The sequence below is a fragment of the Carettochelys insculpta genome, chromosome 7, assembly GCF_033958435.1.
Source record: "Carettochelys insculpta isolate YL-2023 chromosome 7, ASM3395843v1, whole genome shotgun sequence".
NCBI classification, from domain to species: Eukaryota; Metazoa; Chordata; order Testudines; family Carettochelyidae; genus Carettochelys; species Carettochelys insculpta.
In genome coordinates this window covers 52813088-52836403 of record NC_134143.1, presented here as the reverse complement: position 1 = coordinate 52836403, position 23316 = coordinate 52813088, and the positions used below count along the sequence as shown (strand labels likewise).

The 23316-nt window shown below is 44.7% G+C and overlaps 1 protein-coding gene across 5 annotated transcripts in view; it reads left to right on the top strand.

Annotated features, from left to right (window-relative positions):
* The window catches only part of EDRF1 (erythroid differentiation regulatory factor 1), a 61115-nt gene extending 38134 nt beyond the window's left edge, over nt 1–22981 (top strand). For 2 of the 5 annotated variants that reach the window (XM_075000482.1, XM_075000481.1), the window contains 4 exons: nt 3560–3713; nt 4637–4752; nt 6063–6229; nt 10965–13032. In XM_075000482.1, coding sequence (XP_074856583.1) covers nt 3560–3713; nt 4637–4752; nt 6063–6229; nt 10965–11136 — 609 coding nt within the window. In that variant the 3' untranslated portion in view covers nt 11137–13032. Of the gene's footprint in view, nt 1–3559; nt 3714–4636; nt 4753–6062; nt 6230–10964; nt 13033–19287 lie in introns of those variants that run through there. The other 3 variants (XR_012646315.1, XR_012646314.1, XM_075000483.1) reach the window with 3 other exon arrangements.
* The last annotated feature ends 335 nt before the right edge of the window (nt 22982–23316 follow it).

Sequence of the window (23316 nt, the reverse complement as noted above, 5' to 3'; positions counted from 1 at the left end):
ATCCCGATAGTCCCAACGTGGGATCGACAGCAATGGTTCCCCCTACTCCTGCGCATGTCAGACCGGCCACCGATGTCCCCTCCGGTGGCGCTGGATCTGCTCACACAAGCCCAGGGGTCCATAGTGCATCCGCACCCCCAAGGCCTGCGACTACAAACGTGGTTAATCCATGGCTCAGCTCCCTAGAGAGCACATGTACGGAGGAAGTGCAGCAAGCCCTAGAAAGTAGCAGGAGGACTTCCACCAGGAAGACCTACAAGCAGAAATGGACTCGCTTTACGGCATGGTGTTCTACCAAACAGCTAGCCCCCTTTCGGTGCCTATGGCTGTGATATTAGAGTATTTACTGGACCTCAAGAGAGGAGGACTCTCGCTATCCTCGTTTCAGGTCCACCTGGCCGCCATTTTGGCGTTCAGACACGAAGAGGAAGGGCACACGGTGTTCGCCCATCCCATGGTTACCAGGTTCTTCAAAGGGCTGGTAAGCCTATACCCCCCTCAGAAACCGCTTCCACCTCCGTGGAACTTGGACCTGGTGCTTAATGCGAAAAGGGGACCACCGTTCGAGCCTTTGGCCACGGTTTCCCTCCGCCTCCTTATGATGAAGACGACCTTTCTTCTCGCAATCACGTCAGCTCGCAGGGTGAGCGAGCTTGAGGCAGTTATGGCAATGCCACCCTGCGCTGTTTTTCCAAGGAGGCGGTAACCATACGGCTGCATCCAGCCCTTGTTCCTAAAGTTTCTTTCTGAGTTTTCATACTAACGAACCTATTGTTTACCCTTGTTTATCCAAAGCCTCATAAGTCTAACAAGGAGGCGCGCCTACACCTCCTGGACGTGGGGAGGCGCTAGCTTTCTATATGGACAGGACCAAGTCCTTCCGGAGAACGGATAGGCTCCTAGTCTCTATCGCTCCCAAATCAAAAGTAGAATGTCTCTCTTCGCAGAGAATCTCTAAGCACATCGTATCTTGCATAAAAATGTGCTACAAACTCAAAAAGACTCCTTTACTGGCCACGCCCAGGGCTCATTCCACTAGGGCGGTGGCAGCATCAACAGCCTTTTTTCAAGGGCGTTGCGCTAAAAGACATTTGCAGAGTGGTGACCTGGTCATCCTGTGACACCTTCGCCAAACATTACGCCCTTCACAGGGTACTCCAAGAGGATACCCGTCTCTCGGCAGCGGTCCTCTCGGGGACAAGCTGCACATAATCCGATTACCCACCTCCTATCTTGGGTTACTGCTGGGTAGTCACCTAATGTGGAGCACCCACGGGGACACTCGAAGAAGAAAGAAAGGTTACTCACCGTAGTAACGGTGGTTCTTCGAGATGTGTCCCCGTGGGTGCTCCACTACCCGCCCATCCTCCCCGCTCCGGATCTCTGTTTAGTGTTTTGCAGGAGCATCCGAGGCGGTTGGTCAAGGAACTGGCGGGGACCGGATCGCGCACATGGCCGGGAGTGCGCGGGGGAGCGGCGCGCACCGGCGCATGCGCGGTCCGGCAGAAACTGCTTGGAAGATCCGATCTGCGGCGCCGGGCGAGCCCGACACCTAATGTGGAGCACCCACGGGGACACATCTCGAAGAACCACCGTTACTACGGTGAGTAACCTTTCTTTACGTTGCTTTGGAAGTGAGTTCTTCATTTCGTCATTAAATTCCCTGATTATTTATTACAATGACCACTTTCTTGTCACATTCTACCTTATAATCATTCACAATCCTGAAACAAGGCAGCCAGTTTTTATTGTGTTTCCAGGCATTTTACTCGATTGTTCCATCCTGTGACCAGGAATTTGGGCTTTTACAGATGCTTGGCCTCTTGTAACCAGGTTTACAGGCTGATGATACTACAAAAATATTTTTTTTTTGTGTAAATCTGCAAAAGGTCATCATTGCATTTGGCAGAAAGTCTTATCCAAGTAGATGTAGTTGTAGTGGTGCACATCTACATGTAACTTATGTGCCCTCCATCATCTTGTTCCAAGTAATTGTCCACAGTATTGCATCTTTTTTCAGTGTCAGTCAAGCAGTGGTTAAAGAACACAACAATGCAGTTTGTTTGTTAATGCTGTAGCTTCTCTTGTCAATGTAGTTCAGCACTTTCGGGTCTTGTTGCTTCCTATATCAATTGTTGTTACAAAAACCACAGTTAACTGTGTAGATAGGGTAAAATATCTCTGGGTTATTGTGCACATTACTCCAGCTGTCTTGTAATAATGTAATTGCTTTTTCACATAGTTTGTTGTGCTCTTCTGTACTCAAGTTATCTCAATTCATGTGCTGCCAGCTTTTTGATTGAGTGCTTTGTAGCCCTGGCCTGATGTAGCTATCATTCCTTAAAAAGTTGCTTAACCAGTGGCAGAAAAGGAAATATTACAGTGTGGTGGAGATAAGCACATGAGCCAGCACTTTGATGGTGGTTTTGGCACCCATTAATGTAGGCAAATCTGGGGGATCTAAAAATTAAATAGCACAACAGCTAAATATTGATTTAAAAAGAAACCAGAAGGAAATGCTAAGACAGGAAAGAAACAAGGATAACTGAGCTGATTGATGGAGATCTGAGAAGTTGGATGTTTGGTCCTCTCAGACCCTGAGATGAGGGATTAAGATACAGTGTCCACTGTAAATAGCATTGCTGCATGGAACTGTAAGGTGCTGGTGGAGGGAACATAAACTACATAACACTGCTGCCTACTTGGCAGAGTCTAAGCGGGTTTCTGTGTTACCAGAAAGCAGGAGCAGCGAGTGTGTTTCCTGTTACATGTAGATGTGTTTAAAAAAAAAAAAGTCACTGATTTCTTTTTCAAGTTACTTTTAGTTCTGAAAGAGTGTTTTTGTTTCAAACCTATCCATTTATGATTTTAAAAAGTGATATGTCATCTTCATTGTGTCTGGGTTACCTGGATTCAGCTTTCTTTTGATGTACTTGACAGTGCCAAAGTAGTAATATCAGTTTATGCTCAGTTTGATTCTGATATTCACACATTTTAGCCACAGTCAGTGGTTCCAGCATCTTTTATTCTTTCAACTGCATTTTGCTGTTTCCTCAGTTTGCCGTTCCATGCACTTTTCTTCTGCAATTTCTGTAGTTAAAATGATTTTGCTATCTTTATAAATTTTCTCAAAATAGCCATAAATTGGGTCAAGTGGACTTCCATTTCTTCTTCTGATTGGAATATTCTGATTTGAGTTCTCACTGAATTCAAGCGAAAAAGTGCACTCCAGCCCGCCAAATCAAGAAACAATAGCATACAGCTTTAGGTTGATGCTATTTTCATTTTATTTCCTTTAATTAAAATCACAGCCCATGTTACTGCAAAACTGTTATCAAATAGGTAGGTAATGTTCAGTAATTGTATTTTTCCTGGTTGAAATGGGTATTTACCAGCTTTTCCTGGGAAATTGCCAACCCTGCATTTCTTTTTCAAACTTCATGATTGTAGATTGAGCAGGGGATTGATTTGTGGCTGTGCCCTGCCCCGTTGGTAGTTTTTTCACTGCATCTGTTATCTGAATGCATAAATATTACTATGTTATGTCCTTCTGTTACAGGTTGGCGATGAGCATCTAAGGAAACAGCATCGAGTACTAGCTGAACTTCATTACAGTAAAGCAGTGAAACTTTTTCAGCTCCTAAAGGACGCACCTTGTGAGCTCCTGCGTGTGCAACTGGAAAGAGTAGCATTTGCAGAATTTCAGATGGCAAGTAAGTTGGACTATAAAGAATATGAGAGGTAACTTTTACCCAAATTATCTGAGTAAAATTGTCACTGAGACAAGGTGTGTAAAGTAATATGTCAAAGACAAGCTTTTGAGTCTAGACCTGAAGAAGATCCCTTTGAAAGCTTGTCTCCTTCATCAATAGAAGATGATCCAGTAAAAGATATTACGTTACCTACCTTGTCTAATATTCTGAGATCATCATAGCCATGACTACACTAAAATTGTTACTGTCCATTTGTCTATTTTTTGAAGTAATCTTCCACTGCTTTGGGACACAACCATCACTCCTTGAAAAGGAGTATTTTAATCCATTGCTCACTTTAAGGAATTTTTAAACATGGCTCTCCCCATAAGTATTATCCTCCTTTTAAATCTTTCCTTAAAAGTCTCTCTTTCCACAGTGCCTATCATCAAAAAAAGCATACTTTAGCTGCTAGGCTGCTGGACAAGTCATAATGATAGTTCTTGTTGCTTTGTGTACGTAGATGTATCTACATTGACCATCCCTCCCATATTTGGGACGCCTTTCCCTCCTTAATTTTTAAAAGGGACGGATTGTCCTGTATTTAGGCCCTTGGGGCCTGGGTTGGGGCTGAGAGCGCTTGCGGCTGCCGCTTTCCTGGGGATCAGAGCTTGGTGCATATGGGAGGAGCCGCCCATATCTCCCTGTCCCGTATTTGGGACAGGGAGATATGGACGCCCTAGCTGTAGCCATCTGTTTTCTAATACTTCAACTACAAATTCCTTCAAGCAGGGGCTGTCTGTATTGTGTGTGTACTTCGCTGCCCTTGACTAGGGCTCCAAGGCACTACAGTAACACAAATAGTAATACCTTAGTAAGACACTCTGAGATCCTTGCATGAGAGTAGCTGTGTTAGTTCAGAGCTCACATATTTCTAATTTTAGGTCAAAACAGTAGTGCTGGAAAATTAAAGACTTTGTCTGGGGCTCTAGACATATTGATAAAGACCCAGTGTGCATTCCATCTGATCAGAAAGGAACTTTTAGCTGAATGTGAACAGGTAAGCAAAAGGACAAGTAGTCTGATTATCTGCTGCTTTGCACTTTGTGTAATGACTTATACCTGTTCATTTGGATATAAAATACTGTTTTTTAAAATTGTAATGAACTATTTTTTAAATATTAAGCTTTCACAGTTTACATTTTTGTTAAATTCTCTTCACTGTATCTGATAATACCTCTCTGATCAGTTCTTATCGATGTGTTCCATCTGTAGGCCCGGAGAGAAAGCACAAGTTACGCAATCTTATATTTTGAGGCTAATGCCATTCTGGAATCCTTTCAGCTTCTGATTTGTCAGACAGTACCAGAATAATTGCAAATTTTAAGTAGAATTGAAGTTCTGCATTAAAATGTTGAGGACAAAAATTGTACAGTACAAGCTTTGTTATCTGGCATCCCAGCCAAAATTCTCACTGTTTTCCAGAAATTGACTGGAACTGATGCATTTTTATATAATGGAACATGGCATGGCCTTCCTTTTTGGTGGTAATAGTTGTCTGTAGTACAGCATTACATCCTCTGGAGAACACATCTTTTGAACAAGGTTTATGTTTTAGCACCAAGATTCTCCATGTCACTGAAGTGTTAAAAAGTTGGAAGGTTATTTGTAGTTGAGCCCTATTGTAGGGATCCTGATAGCTGAATGAGTAAATTTTGTTGGTTATGGTGAGCTACGTTTGTCATTATCAAATGCCCCAGGCAATCTGAGCAACAGGTACCGCAACCCAAGCTTTCTCATTATTTTCATAACTAATTTTGTTGGAGTACATGGTACATATAAGATCTACTTTGCAAATCTTCATAGCCAGCCTTACATAACTGGTGTACAGTGGTGATGTAAGTTATTAGCAAAACAAGTCCATAAACAAGATGGAATAACAGCCTTTAACTTAAAATTATATATATTAACAAATAAATTTAGTTGAATTTGTACTACAGGTTGAACCTCTCTAGTCTGGCACCCTTGGGAACTGACCAGTGCCGGATGAGAGAATTTGCTGGACTGTGGGAGGTCAGTGCTGTCTAGCACGTTACCAACATTTGGGCTGCTTACTGGACTCTTAGAAGGCATTTTAGGAGTAAATTAGAGCTAAATAAGAGCACAGAGCACTGAAAACCAGGATGGGTGGCTGTAAACAAAACTTTATGGGACCATGGGAAACTTGGTCACACTCCTGGTAAGTGGTTGTCTGGCTAACTAAAATCATGCCAGATGACAGAGTGCCAGACTAGAGAGGTTTGAGTATTTAAACCAGCTTTCAAAATATAGTTTTCTAGCTGGGTTAAGTGAAATGCCTTTGTTTTTTAGATAAATGCAGATGTCAAAATTAATGATGAGAAGACACCACATAGTGACTCCTCTACTAGCCTCAATAAAGATGAAGTAATAAAACTCGTTGGTATATTTGAATCTCGGCTGTCATTCCTCCTCCTTCAATCAATTAAATTATTAACATCAACAAAAAAGAAAATTGGGTAAGTCAAGACTTACTAAGTACATCCTGAATTACATGCATTGTAATTTGCATCTCTTTGTGTTATACAGATGCAAAAATGCCTTTTATATACAATTTGTATTTTTTGCAAACCTAATTTGTTTGTAAATGATCAAGCTGAATATGCATGCCCAAATTAGGTCAGACCAAAGGTCCATCTACATCCTCAGCTCTGACTTGCTTGCTTTTCTGAGAATTTAGTGTTTGTGATTTGTGCAACTGTGAGGGAATGATCTAAAAACGTGTTTGCTCGTTTTGTATAGAAAGCTGCTTGTATGTGTTGGTTCCAAAGAGCTGTGTAAGATCCCAAGACAAAAGGTCTGAATGGCTAAAACAAAAGGAAAAATTATCAAAACTTCATATTGTCCCTGTTAGATTGGACAAAGGGAGAGTCACTTTGATTATGTTTCATAGTATCTGTCCCACATCACACTTCATGAGTGCAGGAGGTGTGTACACATGTACAGAAATCACCTTTAACTTGTAACAGCAGTCAGTTGTTAGTAGGTAGCCTAAAATTGCTCTAGTTTTTGGCATTGTCTTCCTAAAGGAATATATTGTTTGCACAGTACAGTATGTGGAAATGATTTCCATTTATGTGGGTGGGTCTGTCTTATGTTTTCACCTCTGAGAGTATAGATAACAAACATGAATGATCGGGAGACACATTGCAAGTTAATTAATTTTAGAGATCGCTCTAGTTTGAAGTATGACATTTGCAGTATGCTGAAGTCCCTATACAGCTAAAAATATGAAGTGATGATTTTTCTGTGCAAAATTTAAACTAGTTCTTAGCAAGGTTGAACTGTCTATTTCCTACAATAAATATGGGAGTGGCATCTTCAAAGTATCCTTTTAGGTGTAAACATTTCTTTATGTTCTTATACAGTATCTTCCAGAGCTCAATTGTAAACAAAAACACGGCCCCTTTTTTTTCTGTTTTTTTTTTTCCCCCCTAGTATTCTCTAGAATGAAGTCATTGGCAGTGTAAGGGCCTATACAAATCACTCCTCTTGAATCTCACCTAGGGAGAACCAGAAAATTATATTTTATCCCATCAGCTCCAAATATGTGGTGACCTCATCAGCTGAGACTGTGGACGCTAAAGTAGCTTATAGACCATCAGAAATAGGATATATAATAGCAGAAGTCCCCTTTTCAGCAGTGTGCTTACAAAACTGCTAGTTCGTGTCATATACATTAACAGATTTTTTTCTTTGTTTCTGAATGTTGCATTAACTGCACATTTGACATTAAGATCTGAGAACTATCTGTGTTCTCATACTGTAGTACAGTCACTGATCATGGTTGTAAGCAGCTGATGCTGGATGTTTCTTGCTAAATGCAGTTTAGTGAAAGCATGTATCCTCCTGTGTTCAAAGACCATAAAGCAGAAAGGGGAGAGATGCATATATGGAAAGACAGAAGACTGAAAAAGAGCCTTAATTTTTCTATGTAGCAGCAGTTTGGTGCATTTAATTTTTAGAATAGCTTCCACAAGGTGGCACTATAAATATACAAAATGCTGAGGACCCGAGTATAATCCATCTTTTTAAACAAATTGACATTCAGGGTAATTGACTAACACTAGTAATCGTCAAAACAAAAAAGCAGTCCAGCAGTGCTTTAAAGACTAAAAAAAAAAAATTATAACAATAAAATTATAAAATAATAAATTATTTTGTTAGTTTTTAAAGCACTACTGGACTGCTTTTTTGTTTTGGTAGTATGTAGACTAGCACGGCTATCTCTGTTACTATTCAACATGCAAGGCACTAGTAATTGTATGATAGCACAGGGCAATCTTCGTAGACTTGAAGGAGGTGTGATAGCAGAGTAGACTCTCTGGACTTTTATTTTCCCATATACTGTTCTGATCACTAATACTCTGTTTAAAATGATTTTATATTGAAGGCTCTATACATGGCACCTACATTTAAAATGAATTATTAGTGTTCAATTTTTCAAAGTCTGGAAAAAAGAAAAAGAATGCTATTGTCATACAAAATGCAGCTAATGTGTGTCGTTCAACTGTAGAAGTGCTTTGAGGATAAGTTAAACTCCTCTTTCTCTCTAAACTGTTCACAAGTAGTATATGAATATTATTCATCCAGTTCATTTTCTGTTTGGGGTGGGGTGGGGAATACCTACCCTCCCCCAAGCCTCCACAGCAGGGATGGGGAAACCCAGGGTAGTGAGTGGGCTTCATGAGTGGTCCTCCATCTCAGTGGGCCACAAGCTTGTTGTAACCAAGACAGTCTCCTGGGATAGAGTAGTTTGTCTAACTACCTTGAATACCCAGAATTTGCAGGGTGTGCTGATTGTACAGTAACAGCGCTTTGGCTGCAGAGGGAGCATACAGCGCTCTCAATTAATGTTGTGTATAATCAGCATGTAACTCATTTCAGGTGCCTTCTCTTTCTGTGTGTGTCACTTTAGTTAGGGGGAAAAATATGCAACTGAAAACCAGTGCAATCTGGCAGACTTCTTGTACATTACAAAATGTCTTGTGGGCCAGACATAGAACCCTGTGGGCTGCCTGTGGCCCACCACTGCTCCACAGCAATGGTTAGCTAGGTCAGAGTGGGAATCAAGTCATTGCTCTTGTTTGTGCCTTGTCACTGGTGCACTCATTCAAAGAGCTCACAGAAGGGAATTTTTTACCCCATTTTTGAAACTGCAGCTCTCAAGCCACAAAAGTTACAATCTGGCTATAAACCTGCATAAAAGCAAGACAGGTTTAGATATTAAGTATTTAAGCGGAACTGAATTTGGCTGTGTAAAATTTGTGAGGGGGAGTGTGGTAGAATAATATTTCAAATTGGTCTTTTGTCCTGAGCATTTTTGTAGTTTATCCTGGAAATAGTTTGCATTTCATTGGCTCTTGTATTGAATACCTATTCTGTGTGTTTAAATAACCCTGCAGTGGTTCATGCTCTTGTGCCAAATGTTTATGAACTAATTGCTGCTTTGATTCTTGGCAGTTCTTGATGGATTTACAATCAAACCCACTAGTCACACATATTTAAAAAAATTATCTATAACATCAGTGGCAACATTGTTACTTTTCTGAGATTTTAAAAACTGGGTTTTGAAGTTTTATTTTCTGAAGTGGCATAAATACACTGGAGAACAAGAAGCCAGTTTAGCAATTCAGAAAGGCAATATAGTTGAAGTGATGAGCTAGCAAAATTACTTTAGCATCAATGTTTCCATTGGACAAGTGGGGCAAGATGGCATTTGTCAAGGCTACAGAGGAGAAGGCTGCTCTAGCCAAGACACAAGGTGACAAGGGACTGGATGCCATGTTTAACTGTGTGGATGAAGAGGCAGATCCTGAAGATGTTATCCAAGAAAAGTCTGCAAGGTTTAGACACAGCTGAGGTGTGAGGACCTAGAGAAAGAAAGCTATGTCACACACAGATTACATGCCTGAATGACAGGAAAAATGGTGGGGGTGTCCATGGTGACAGAGGAAGTAGGAGGACTACTCTAGGGCAGGGATGAGCAAACTTTTTACAATTAGCAGGGTCCCCTATCCTGCCTAATGTGATCCAAACCTACAGAAATTTTGGCTATGTTCATCTGAAAAAAATGACAAGTGTAAGAAAATAAGTACAGTAAACCCTTGATATAACAGACTAACGGTGGGGGGAAGGTTGTGTGTTACTGAAAGTCTGTTACATGCAAGGGTTTACTTGCCCACTCACCCCTGCCAGGCTCCCCAGTGCCAGCCTCCCTTGCCATTCACAAGAGGAGCCAGAGGTACCTGACTGTGCAGCTGGCAGCACCCTGCTATGTGGCTGGAGCAGCTTCAGTGCTCGCAGCCAGAAGCGCCTGGCTGGGCAGCTGCAGCTGCTCTGCAGCCGGAGGCACCCTGCCTCACAGCCTGGAGGAGCCACTGCTGGAGCCCTCGTGTACACGTGGCGGCCCCAGCAGAGGAGGTGGTGGCTCCTCCAGGCTGCACCAGCTGTAAGGCCTTTAATGTTTTTTTGGGGTTGGTGATTTTACAGACCCTAGCGGACTTCGGAAACAATGAGGGGGGGGCATCCATTGTTCTCAAAGTCTGCTAAATTGGGGTCCATAAAATAGAGGGTTTACTGTATGTAGAATGTAAAGACTTTATTAATCGGCATGTGAATGCACATACATAAAGTAACATATTTCAACATTTTTAATGAGATAGATGAGCCTGAGATCCAGCAGCTGCTCTTGATGCATCCCCGTACAAAATTTCACGCCTCTACCCTCCAGGGTCCCTGCCCCCCACTCTGATAACCCCAGCTCTAGGTGAAGATTAAGAGTTTTGTGTTAGCACCATTTGAGTTCAGATTGATGGATGAGTAGTCACAAAGATATTAGGAAGGCTGGTTGAGATTTCAGTGTGGAGAAGAGGAGACATACAAAATGGAGAAATAAATCTGGGAGTTAATGCAGAGATGGAACTTCAAGTCATTTTTGTGAATATGCTGCCCAGTGGGTATAAAGGAAGATGACGGTGAGAATCAGAGCCATGTAGGACTCTTAGAAAAAGCTGGGTTAGGGAAGAGGATAGTTGGAGTGAAGCACTGAAGCAGTGATTAGAAAAGTAGAGAAATAGGAGTCCTGGAAATCCAGGGAGGACAAGATATTGATGGGGTGGGTAGTCGCTGTTTTTAGTAAATCAGTATTTGCACAACGTAATTGTTTATGGAACCTATGTTTCCTTTTTCCAGTGGCAGTAATGAAGAGGAGGAAGTTCTTAAGACCAACAAGCAAGTTTACTCCCTTTTATTGCGTGCTACTGCCAACAAAAGTGTGACTCTGCTAACAAGAATAGAAGTCATTTTAAATTTATTAGAGCATCTGACTCAGAACAGTGAAGCTGATAAGACAGGAATTCAGTGACTTGCTCTGCTACAGGTAGCAGAAATATCAGTGCCTTATTAAAAACGGAATCAGTGGCTTTTTCCGTTGTGGTGCCTAGTTTTATTGAAGTTGAGGTAAGCATTGCCTATTTATAACATGGTACAGGTGAGAAAGAACAGGAGTTCATCACTATCCCATAACAGGTCAATTATGGTTTGGTTACTAATGTTTTTACATTGTGAAGTGCAAAAATTGAAATCATATATGTAAAGCTTGCAGTCTTTCACATTAGAGAAATACACAGTTGATTTCTCTGAAAACTAGTGAGCTTTGCAGTCATGCAGAATAGAATATTTAGCATAAAAATGTAATCTGTTAGAGTGGATCAGTTTGTTTTAGCAAAGTGGCATTGGAAGACATTCCAGTAATGTTAACTAAAACTGTACAAAGAAATTTCTTATTTGCAAACCTATTTCCTATTTAACTACAGTGATACCATGCACAAAAAGAAATGTGTGCCTTTTTATCTTCAATACAAGATTTTTCACAGATATGAGTGTTAGCTGGAATGTCATTTTCACCACAACGTGAAACAGATTTGGCTGTATTTTGACTTGTTTGATCAAGAATATTATCCTTTCTTCAAACTTGAAACTGTGAATAAATGATAAAGGATATTTTAAATACATTTTATTTATTAAAATTATAGCATACACATCTGAGTCTGAGTCCTTTTGAATGCTGAATGTTTTTGACACAACTGCCCAGACACATTGAAAACCACGTTTAAAAACATGGGCCTTATTTTTGTATGTGCTGGGCACCTGCTCTGATTAACTTAATTTGAAAATCTGAAAATCAGACTTTAGCTTCATCTCCGTATGTTAGAACTTAAAACATGTTGCTACATCTTCCAGAATGTCAAGAAGGCATTCAGAAGCATGATATCTAAAGTCTTTTTTTTTCACTAGTCTTGCTCTAAAAATCAGAAGTATTAAACGTTTAAGTACATATGTTCAGTAACTGTCATCTTATTTGTCAGAAGTTTAGAAGAAAGGTTTTATTTTAAATACCAGATATTGTGTTCCTGATTCATTTGGACCAAAATAGGCTTGAAAGCCATATCTCTTGCTCTTCTTGAAATAAAAAGTTACACAAGTCAAACAGTACTGTATATAGCTGCATCTATACAGCCCCTTCCTTTCAGAAGAGGCATGTGAATGAGCGAGCTTGGAAATGCAAATGAGGCACAGATTTAAATATCCCACACCTCATTTGCATGTTCCCATGTGATCTGGCTTCCGGAAGAGCTATTTCTTGAAACCAAAGCAGCTGTGTGGATGGTGTTCCTTCGAAAGGAAACCCTCCTTCAAAAGCACCCTTCTTCCTGAAACAAAACAGGATTAGGACCTAGTGGAACTCATGACCACGAGGAAAGAGAATAGACAGAAAACCTGATTTAAATTTAGAAACACTGGTTGTGTTCTCAAACACAATTTATAAATTTGTTATTTATACCTGGCCCTGCAGATTTCCAAGACCAGCATCTGATGAAGTGAGTCTTTGCTCATGAAAGCTCATGCCCAAAACTTTTGTTAGTCTATAAGGTGCCACAGGACCCTTTGTTGCTCAAACAAACACTGATAGCTCACTGACAAAATATTTGAATATGATCTGTCCATGAAATGGAGCCTGAAAGTTAAAAGGGAAATTGAAGCTGCAGTGATACCTTACTGGGAATATTTTTTAAAGTAATTAAATGAAAAGTCTTTACAGCCTTCATCACAGCGTTCTTTTGTGAGCTCACCCCTGTGAATCCCCCTTCTGCATCCCTGTTGACCAGTGAGATACAGAGGGAGTGAATTCAAAAAACTGTTCCCTGATTAGAATTCAGCTAAGGGTCTTACTATTCTTCTTCGAGTGTCCCCGTGGGTGCTCCACATTAGGTGTCGGGCTCGCCCGGCGCCGCAGATCGGATCTTCCAAGCAGTTTCTGCCAGACCGCGCATGCGCCGGTGCGCGCCACTCCCCCGCGCGCTCCCGGCCACGTGCGCGATCCGGTCCCCGCCAGTTCCTCTTAACCGCCGTCGGCTGCAGACGGAATCCGACTAGGCTAAGGCCAAATAGCGTATTCAACGACTTTATCTGTTTTTCTTTCAAAGTTTTTTTCAGGTACTTAGGCTACTATGAGTTAGCCGGTTGTTATGTTGCCAAAAAAAAAAAAAAAAAAAAGAGAACGAACAACAACAAACAAACTACGAGCGGGACAGAGGAGCTACGGCCATCAGCCCTCCTGCTGAGGCAGGCCATCGGACGGGGAAAACAGCACAGGGAAGGTGCTAAGTACCCACTTAATAAAACTCAAAGACTCACCAACAATGTCCTCTTCAGGCTTTAAAAAATGTGAGTCCTGCCGAGAGGCGATTAAGGAGAGACAGGGAGATGCGGTTTAAAATGCTGCTTTTGATAAGGCCCTCCAGCCAGACGTGCCGGAGCGGCCGCAGCAGGAGAGACCCTCCGGGGCCCATAAAAGGAAAGCTGCCTCCCTCACTCCATCAGCGCAGAAACGGAGGAAAGTCTCCCCAGCCCGATCCCTGCCGGCAGCAACAGCGAGCGGGACAGGAGGAGCGCACAGCCCCCAGCCGCAGCAACATCTGATCGGCGGCGGCAGGGAGAGCCACGTGGAAGCGGCTCAGCCTCCGATGATCAGCCAGCCGCCCCGCACCGCAGGCAGGGCAGCGGCTTAAAACTGCTTTTCATAAGGCCCTCCAGCCAGACGTGCCGGAGCGGCCGCAGCAGGAGGGACCCTGCGGGGCCCATAAAAGGAAAGCTGCCAAAAACGGAGGAAAGCCTCCCCAGCCCGATCCCTGCCGGCAACAATAGCGAGCGGGACGGGAGGAGCGAGCAGCCCCCAGCCGCAGCAACAGCTGATCGGCGGCGGCATGGAGAACCACGTGAAAGCGGCTCAGCCTCCGATAATCAGCCAGCCGCCCCTCACCGCACTGCAGGCAGGGCGGCGGCTAAACAAGCGCCGGTACCGGCGGCACCGCAGGCAGCGGCACCGACCCCCGGGGAACCGGCGGTGCAGAGCGCGCAGGCACACAGCCTGCAGGCACCGGAGCACACCGCACCTGCGGCACCGCCCTCCAGCGTGCCGAGCTCAGTGCGCACGGGGCCGGAATCCCCTGTACGTCAGGGGGCAGAGTTACCTCCTCAAGGGAGGGGGAAGGCTGCACACAAGAGGAGGCATTGCAGCCCCTCTCCGCACAGGGCTGTGGAGTTGCTTTCTCACAGCCCTCCGCTTATGTTACAGACTCCAACCAGAAGGCAGGGGTCCCCCCTAGCCTACCCGGAGCCCCCTTCTCCATTTTTTTGCAACCAGCCTCACCCTGGCTGGGACCACCTTCACCCTTCCTGGGGTTTGAACCGCTGGACTATTATGCAAAATCGCTCTCTCCAGCCCTCCCCCAGACGCAGAGGGTACGCACCAAGGGAGTGGTCTAGGTCACCTTCCCAAGAACAGTGCCTATACTGCCATGGTCGCCCCTACCACGCGGGGCATACACACCATCGGCTATCTACTAGGGAAAGATCCCCACAAACGATCTCGTACCCCCGAGGGCAATTGCGACCGGGGACAGAGACTCAAGCATCTCAGGGGGGACTGGTTATGGAACCCCGAGATTTTTCCTCGCAAACCTCTAGTGAGAGGGTGTACCATCACCAGCAGGAACCGGAAGGGTCCACAGAGACGTATCCCAGTGGTTCCTCGCTCTCCTCCCCGGATGAGGCTACGGCCCCGGGGGACGTCCATCCTCCGGACGATCTCAAACAGTTCCAAGAGCTGTTTTACGAGGGTGGCCTTCACGCAAGGCATCCAGACAGCTAAGGTGCAAGAGAAACACCATAAGCTCCTCAAAAATCTGAGACCTCCGGCCTCCTCCAAAATAGCAATACCGCTTAATGACTCAATCTTGGAGTCTGCCACTATGATATGGCAGACTCCTGCAACTATTCCGCCTGTCCACAAGAGAGCGGAAAAAAAAACAAAAAAAAAAAAACTTCATGCCGACAAACGGCACGGAGTTCCTGTTCAGCCACCCACAACCAAATTCCTTGGTGGTGGAGTCGTCGCAATGTGGGGGAACAGACAAACATGCCAAAAAGCTAGAGCTGTTGGGCAGAAAGGTCTACTCCTCCTCCACTCTACTGTTGCGAATGGCAAATTACGCAGCGCATCTAGCGAACCATAATTTCGATAACCACATTAGGTTAACCTCCCTCATGGACTCGCTTCCAGAGGGCAAGAAACCAGTGCTCAAGGCCATCATGCAAGAAGACTACGCGGCCTCAAGGACGGGAGTCCAGATCGCCCTGGATGTTGCGGACTCAGCAACAGCGTCCCCAGTACCACAGGGGTTACGAGCAAGGGCGACATCAACAGCACCAGCAGTACAGAACTCCCAGGCGTCGTTCCCAACACAGCCGTGCGTCCTCGGGGCAGGGCCAAAGGCCACAAGTTTGACACACAGATCCAGGGCTGCGCCATCACTACCGTCGCAAGGTCATCCGAAGCGGTTATTCCACCATCGCCTCCGACCATTCTATAACCAGTGACGAAGGATCACCACAGACAAATGGGTGCTGGAGATCATAGCCACGGGGTACGCCATCCCCTTCCAGTCGCTCCCACCGCCATGACCTCCACCCAGGCCCCACCTCCAGGAGGCCTCCCACGTGGCGAGTCTCAGGCAGGAGGTAGACCATCTCATGCTCATAGGGGCAGTGGAAAGAGTGCCGGAGCAACTGCAAGGAAAAGGGTTCTACTCGAGGTACTTCCTCATGGGGAAAAAGACAGGAGGCGGGAGGTCCATCTTAGATTTTCGAGGCCTCAACCGGTACCTGCGCAAGCAATGCTTTCGGATGATCACAATCGCCTCCATCCTTACGGCACTATACGATGGAGATTGGTTCGCAGCCCTCGACTTATAAGACGCGTATTTTCACATAACTATTCATCCGGCTCACCTACGATTCCTCTGGTTTCTCATGGTAGGCAAAGAACATTTTCAATACAGGGTCCTACCGTTTGGCCTCTCCTCAGCACCCAGAGTCTTCACCAAGACCTTGGCAGTGGTGTCAGCCTACCTGCACAGACGGGGGGTATTTATATTCCAGTATCTGGATGACTGCCTACTCAAAGGGGCCTCAAAGGAGGAGGTACTACGCATAATATGTGTCACAGCAGGCACGTTCTCTTCGCTCGGCCTGCTCATCAATCTGACAAAATCAAAGATAGACCCCACACAAGACATAGAGTTCGTAGGGGCACGCATAAATTCTATTACAGCGAGGGCGTATCTACCAGAGACTCCCTTTCGGGCCGTTGGCTCCCTCGTGCAAGTCTTCACCTTCAGCCCTACGGTGCTGGTTCTGACGTGCTTACAGCTGCTGGGCCACATGGCAGCAGCGGCGTTCGTACAACAGAACGCCAGGTTACACATGCGTAGCATGCAGCACTGGCTTGCGAGCGTATACAACCCGGCAGCACACACTGTTCACAGGGTGGCGTCGCCCACAACAGAGGTGCGCAAATCCCTGCAATGGTGGGTAAACCCCGAGAACCTGCTAACAGGGGTACCCTTCCACCAACCACACATATTGGTTTTTCTTACTACAGACGCCTCCCTCATAGGGTGGGGAGCACACATGGGCGAAGAGGTGACGCAAGGGCTGTGGTCCTCCACGGAGCAGTCACTGCACACAAATATACTGGAGCTCAGAGCAGTGTTCAACGCCTGCAGACACTTTCGAGACCATATAAAAGGCAAAGTAGTCGGGATCAGTATAGACAATACCTCCACCATGTTTTATATGAATCGGCAAGGAGGAGCTCGGTCCCGTGCCTTATGTGCAGAAGCAGTCCGGTCGTGAAACTGCTGCGTCGCCAACAATATAACCCTGGAAGCCTCGTAGTTCCCAGGCGCTCACAATGTGCAGGCAGACCAGCTGAGCAGGCGTTTCGCACTCACGCACGAGTGGCAGATCCGTCCCGATCTGCTGCAACCGATTTTTCACGCATGGGGTTTTTCCCCAGATAGACCTGTTTGCTACTCAGCACAACAAGAAGTGCCCACGATTCTGCTCCAGGGCAGGACTGGGACGGGGGTCCCTGAGGGACGCCTTCGCGATCTCTTGGAGGGGCCCCCTGCTTTACGCTTTCCCTCCCACAGTGCTCATCCACAAGGTGTTGCAGAAAGTCAGGAGGGAAGGAGCCTGAATGATCCCGATAGTCCCAACGTGGGATCGACAGCAATGGTTCCCCCTACTCCTGCGCATATCGGACCGGCCACCGATGCCCCTTCCGGTGGCGCCGGATCTGCTCACGCAAGCCCAGGGGTCCATAGTGCATCCGCACCCCCAAGGCCTGCGACTACAAACGTGGTTAATCCATGGCTCAGCTCCCTAGAGAGCACATGTACGGAGGAAGTGCAGCAAGTCCTAGAAAGTAGCAGGAGGACTTCCACCAGGAAGACCTACAAGCAGAAATGGACTCGCTTTACGGCATGGTGTTCTACCAAACAGCTAGCCCCCCTTTCGGTGCCTATGGCTGTGATATTAGAGTATTTACTGGACCTCAAGAGAGGAGGACTCTCGCTATCCTTGTTTAAGGTCCACCTTGCCGCCTTTTTGGCATTCACACACGGAGAGACAGGGCACACGGTGTTCGCCCATCCCATGGTTACCAGGTTCCTTAAGGGGCTGGTAAACCTATACCCCACCCCTCGGAAACCGCTTCCACCTTCGTGGAACTTGGACCTGGTGCTTAATGCGAAAAGGGGACCACCGTTCGAGCCTTTGGCCACGGTTTCCCTCTGCCTCCTTATGATAAAGACGACCTCTCTTCTCGCAATCACGTCAGCTCGCAGGGTGAGTGAGCTTGCGGCAGTTATGGCAACGCCACCCTGCGCTGTTTTTTCCAAGGAGACGGTAACCATACGGCTGCATCCAGCCTTTGTTCCTAAAGTTTCTTCTGAGCTTCATACTAACGAACCTATTGTTTACCCTCGTTTTATCCAAAGCCTCATAACTCTGACAAAGAGGCGCGCCTACGCCTCCTGGACGTGAGGAGGCGCTAGCTTTCTATATAGACAGGGCCAAGTCCTTCCAGAGAATGGATAGACTCCTAGTCTCTATCGCTCCCAAATCAAAAGGAGAAGGTCTCTCTTCGCAGAGAATCTCGAAGCACATCGTATCTTGCATTAAAAAGTGCTACAAACTCAAAAAGACTCCTTTTCCTGGCCATGCCCAGAACTCATTCCACTAGGGCGGTGGCAGCATCAACAGCCCTTTTTCAAGGGCGTTGCGCTAAAAGACATTTGCAGAGTGGCGACCTGGTCATCCTGTGACACCTTCGCCAAACATTACGCCCTTCACAGGGTATTCCAAGAGGATACCCGTCTCTCGACAGCGGTCCTCTTGGGGACAAGCTGCACATACTCCGATTACCCACCTCCTATCTTGGGTTACTGCTGGGTAGTCACCTAATGTGGAGCACCCACGGGGACACTCGAAGAAGAAAGAAAGGTTACTCACCGTAGTAACGGTGGTTCTTCGAGATGTGTCCCCGTGGGTGCTCCACTACCCGCCCATCCTCCCCGCTTCGGATCTCTGTTTAGTGTTTTGCAGGAGCATCCGAGGCGGTTGGTCAAGGAACTGGCGGGGACCAGATCGCGCACGTGGCCGGGAGCGCGCAGGGGAGTGGCGCGCACCGGCGCATGCGCGGTCCGGCAGAAACTGCTTGGAAGATCCGATCTGCGGCGCCGGGTGAGCCCGACACCTAATGTGGAGCACCCACAGGGACACATCTCGAAGAACCACCGTTACTACGGTGAGTAACCTTTCTTTTTTGTGTTTGAGTTTGATTGGAAATTTATTTTTTGAAGTTTTTGTTTGATTGTAAAACAGAAGGTAATAAAATGCTATTTAGCATCATGTTACAGAAAATGTGGTGGTTTTGCATCATGAACACTCCTGACCCCAGTATTCGTGGATTTTTGCCATTCATGGTGAGCTCAAGAATGTATCCCCCACAAATGGTGTGGCCTTCCTGTATTCCCATTTATTGTTATAAAAGTCAAATGAGAAATCAAAAATTGATATTTTTGTTTTTGTTTTTGTTGTTCTATAGATGCATACATGATATGGGCACCATTTTAAATGGGGAAGAAGGGAGAGAAGGATTGATTCTGGACAATGAAAAGGGAAACAAAAGTTGTTTTATAAGGAATGATGCATCTCTACATTTCATCTCCTTTTTCCTCCATCAGTAAGGTCATCTGTGCTCACCTGAGGGGGCCCACTCAACCCAGTGGAGTTTTGAAGAACTCCTGGTTCACAAGGTGGCTTGCATAATCCTGTTTTACTCTTCCGCCCCCCTCCCTACCATTAGCACATAAAATGACCTTAATGGGTCAGACCAATGATCTGTCTATTTCAGTATTCTGTCTTCCAACAGTGACCTGTGCCAGATGTGTCAGAGGGAATGAACAAGCCAGTTGTCAAGTGATCCATCCCTTTGGTAGTCAGAGGTTTGGGAACACCTCGGGCATGGAATTGCATCCCAAGCTATCTTGGCTTGGACTTACACAATTTGATTTTCAGTTCACTTATACTTTTGGTCTTCAGCATACCCAGGCAATGAGTTCTGCAGATTGTGCATTGTTTGAAGTGCTTTATTTGTTTTAAACCTGTTGCCTATTAATTTCATTAAATGATCCTTGATTATTATAATTTTCTTGTGCCCTTTCTCCACTCTATTCATGTTTACAGACCTTTTACATGCCCTCCCTCTCCCAACATCATCTCTTCTCCGTGTTGAACAGACCCGATCTTTTTGGTATCTTCTCATTTGGGAAACTGTTCCACGTTCCTATGTTTCCCTTATCTGACCTTTTCCAATTCTAATGTATCTTTTACAAATGTTGCTATCAGGACTGCACACAATATGCAGACAGTTTGATACTTATGGTCTTATTATCTCTCCATAATGATTTCTTCTGCTGAACATGGGAGGGGACGTTTTCAGAGCGCTATCCACAATGACTCCAAAATCTTTGAGTGGTAACAACTAATTTAGACACTATCACTTTATTCTGGAATGTTCTGTATGAGGAGGGGGAAAACAATAGATCACATCACAAAATCCTGATTATCATCATGTTAGCCTGCAGTGCCTTTCGGAAGGTACTCTGTATCTCACTATTAAATTTGCTAATATGAAGAGTGTAACATTTTTCTTATCAGCCTTGTAAAGTTGACCTGGACTCAACAGATCAACATAGATGTTTTTCATTATGCATCAGGATCCATAAATTGAACAAGACAAGTGTGTCACTAACGGAACATCCTTTTACAAACTCCTTGTCTTCCAATCATACCTGCTTGTTATGTAGCCACCCAAGTGGTCCAGAATTTGTCTTGGCTCACTTTAGACCTTACCATATAGTCAGAGGTGTGTGCATGCAAATAATGTGGTGAACCTAGATTTCTGCTATAATAGACAGACAGTTGCTGGGAAAGTGCCACTTGAGGATGATTAGTAGTCGTCATCTTTTTTTTTTTTTAAATTCGGTTTGCATCAAAAACAAACACCCATGAAATAAGAAAAGGGTAAGATACTTCTCTGATTTGTTTTTGAAAAGCTCTGTAATTATACAGCCAAAAAGTAAACAAGGAGATTAAGACTTCTTCTAATATACTTCTTTGAATTTAATTGTCCATAAACATGGTAACTTCTGTAGTTTCTTATTGGATAATCATGACAAAATTCCACACAGCAGTGGATAGTAGACCAGAAGTTATTCCTCAGTGTGTTGACCAGGCATTTTTTATTAAGCAAGCTACAACTTTTTCTCAAACATGAAAACTCATTGTCTGTGAAACACTGGGAAACAACTTCTGCTTGCTGTAGTCAGTTACGGCTGTTAACAGAGTTTGAAATAATATTCCATGGATATCATTGACATGTTCTCTGCCTCATCTTCATGCATTACTTTTTGGGGGAATGTTGTGCCACTGCACATGCACAGAAATCATGTCCACACAGATTTCTTTGCTTCCTTGCAGACAAATGACTTTGAGAGTGAAGCAAAGGGAAGGTACAAGAGCAATCATGTGCTACTCCCTAGCAATACGGGTGCAATGAGTATTTCAGGCACTCAAAGAAGCTGGTGGAGGGGTAGATCACTGTGGGCAGGGACTAACCCAGGCAGTGGCTTCTATCCTCAGTTGGTATCAGCTACTAGACCCAGCTGGGCTGGAGGCAGGTGAGGGATTCATGCTAAAATAGTGCACATTGGCAACACACGTTCTCCTTTGTTTTTTGAAGTAGACAATTTTGCCTTTAAATTCTTGTTTCTTCTATGTATCCAGAGGCACACAAAGACACCAATATCATGCTGCAATTCCATGGCATTATTTTGGCCAGAATTGGGCCTTCTCATTGTGATTATATTTCTTGTGAAGCTAGTACCAACTTTTGCAAAAGTAATTTGTTATATCATCTCACTGATGCTCCATACCACCATTTCTTTCCTGGAGACTACTGTTGCAGTCTGTTGGTTAGAGCAGAAGAGAAGATCCTGTTTTCTACATCTGGCATCTTGAGATACTTGAATTCTTTTACATCGGAATTAATAAAATTTGAAATTGAAACCAGGCTGGTGGCTCGCTGTGCTCAGATTTTGTTTGGGGTAAACGAGGAAGCTGGACAACAGCAGAAGAACCAATTTGTAGCTGACTTGTTAGTGTTGGAACAAAGTCTGGACACCGTGTATGAAGCAAGCAGGAGGGCTTATTACACACAGTGCTGGTGGAGTGTCAGGTTGCTTGTAGTCTAGTGAATGCTGGCAAACAAGTTACAACTGATTAAATAAAATGCTGATGGGTGGAGAGTGAAGCAACGGGGTGGGCGAGAGACCCCAGAACCCCTGGATAGAAGCTAACAGCAAGAGAAATTAGCAGAATTAGCTGACTAAGAAGGTTACGATAGAACTCTCTATCCATAGCTTACAGAAAGTTCTTTGAACAAAACAAACATTAATTGACAATAATATGTAAAGTGGTGATGTATACATCCACATCATGATATTATCCTCACACGGATGTGACCATTCATGTAATAGCTAAAGAATCAAAGCAGAAGGTAATGAAGGTATGTGATAATTAAGCATTTGTTCCTGCTGGCCTCTGAGACAGCCTAAGGCTCTCTTCCTGGAATGTGGTTGCCAGGGTGACCATCTCTTGTCTTTGTTCAGGCTGGGGTGGCCTTCCAGGTGGGCTCATCATGGATGGGATGATGGGACCTGATGCTACTGGTGTAGGCCTAGTTTCCAAACCCAAATTTGGAGCAGTGGTTCTTAGCAGAATATCATGGCTTGTCTAGGAATTTTACCCTACATTAGCCAACATCAGAGAAACTATTGCCAGGAACTGGAACTAAAACATACCTTAGAACCCTTATATGTCAGTTGGAAGAGGAACATGGTTTGGGGCTTTTCAGAAGTGAATCAGTCATCCTTTAGGCAGGGAGAAGTGAATGGCACGTGGAGCAGAGCACTATGCCTGTAACTCCACAACATTGCTCAGTGTCTCCAGGAATCACCTTTACAATCCCTTGTTTATAGCAATAGCAGTTGATCTGGTTAATTACCTTTTCTTTTCAGACCCTGCTACTGCAATATGACTTCTGTTTTACCCACATTATGGCATTTCCCAAGGGATGCTAATGGAATCCTTCAAAATTCCAACTCATTGGCTATGTCTACACTAGCCCAAAACTTAGAAATGGCCATGGAAATGGCCATTTCGAAGCTTACTAATGAAGCGCTGAAATACATATTCAGCACTTCATTAGAATGCCAGCAGCTGCAGCATTGAAATTGACGTGGCACGCTGCCGCGCAGTTTGTCCAAATGAGGCTTTTTGAAAGGACCCTGGCAACTTTGAAATCCCCTTATTCCTATCTGCTGTTAGGAATAAGGGGATTTCGAAGTTGCCAGGGTCCTTTCGAAAAGGAACCCTGTCTGGACGAGCCGTGCCAATTTTGAAGTGCCGTGGCTTCTGGCATTCTAATGAGGTGCTGAATATGTATTTCAGCGTTTCATTAGTAAACTTCAAAATGGCCATTTTGAAATTTTGGGCTAGTGTAGACAGGGCT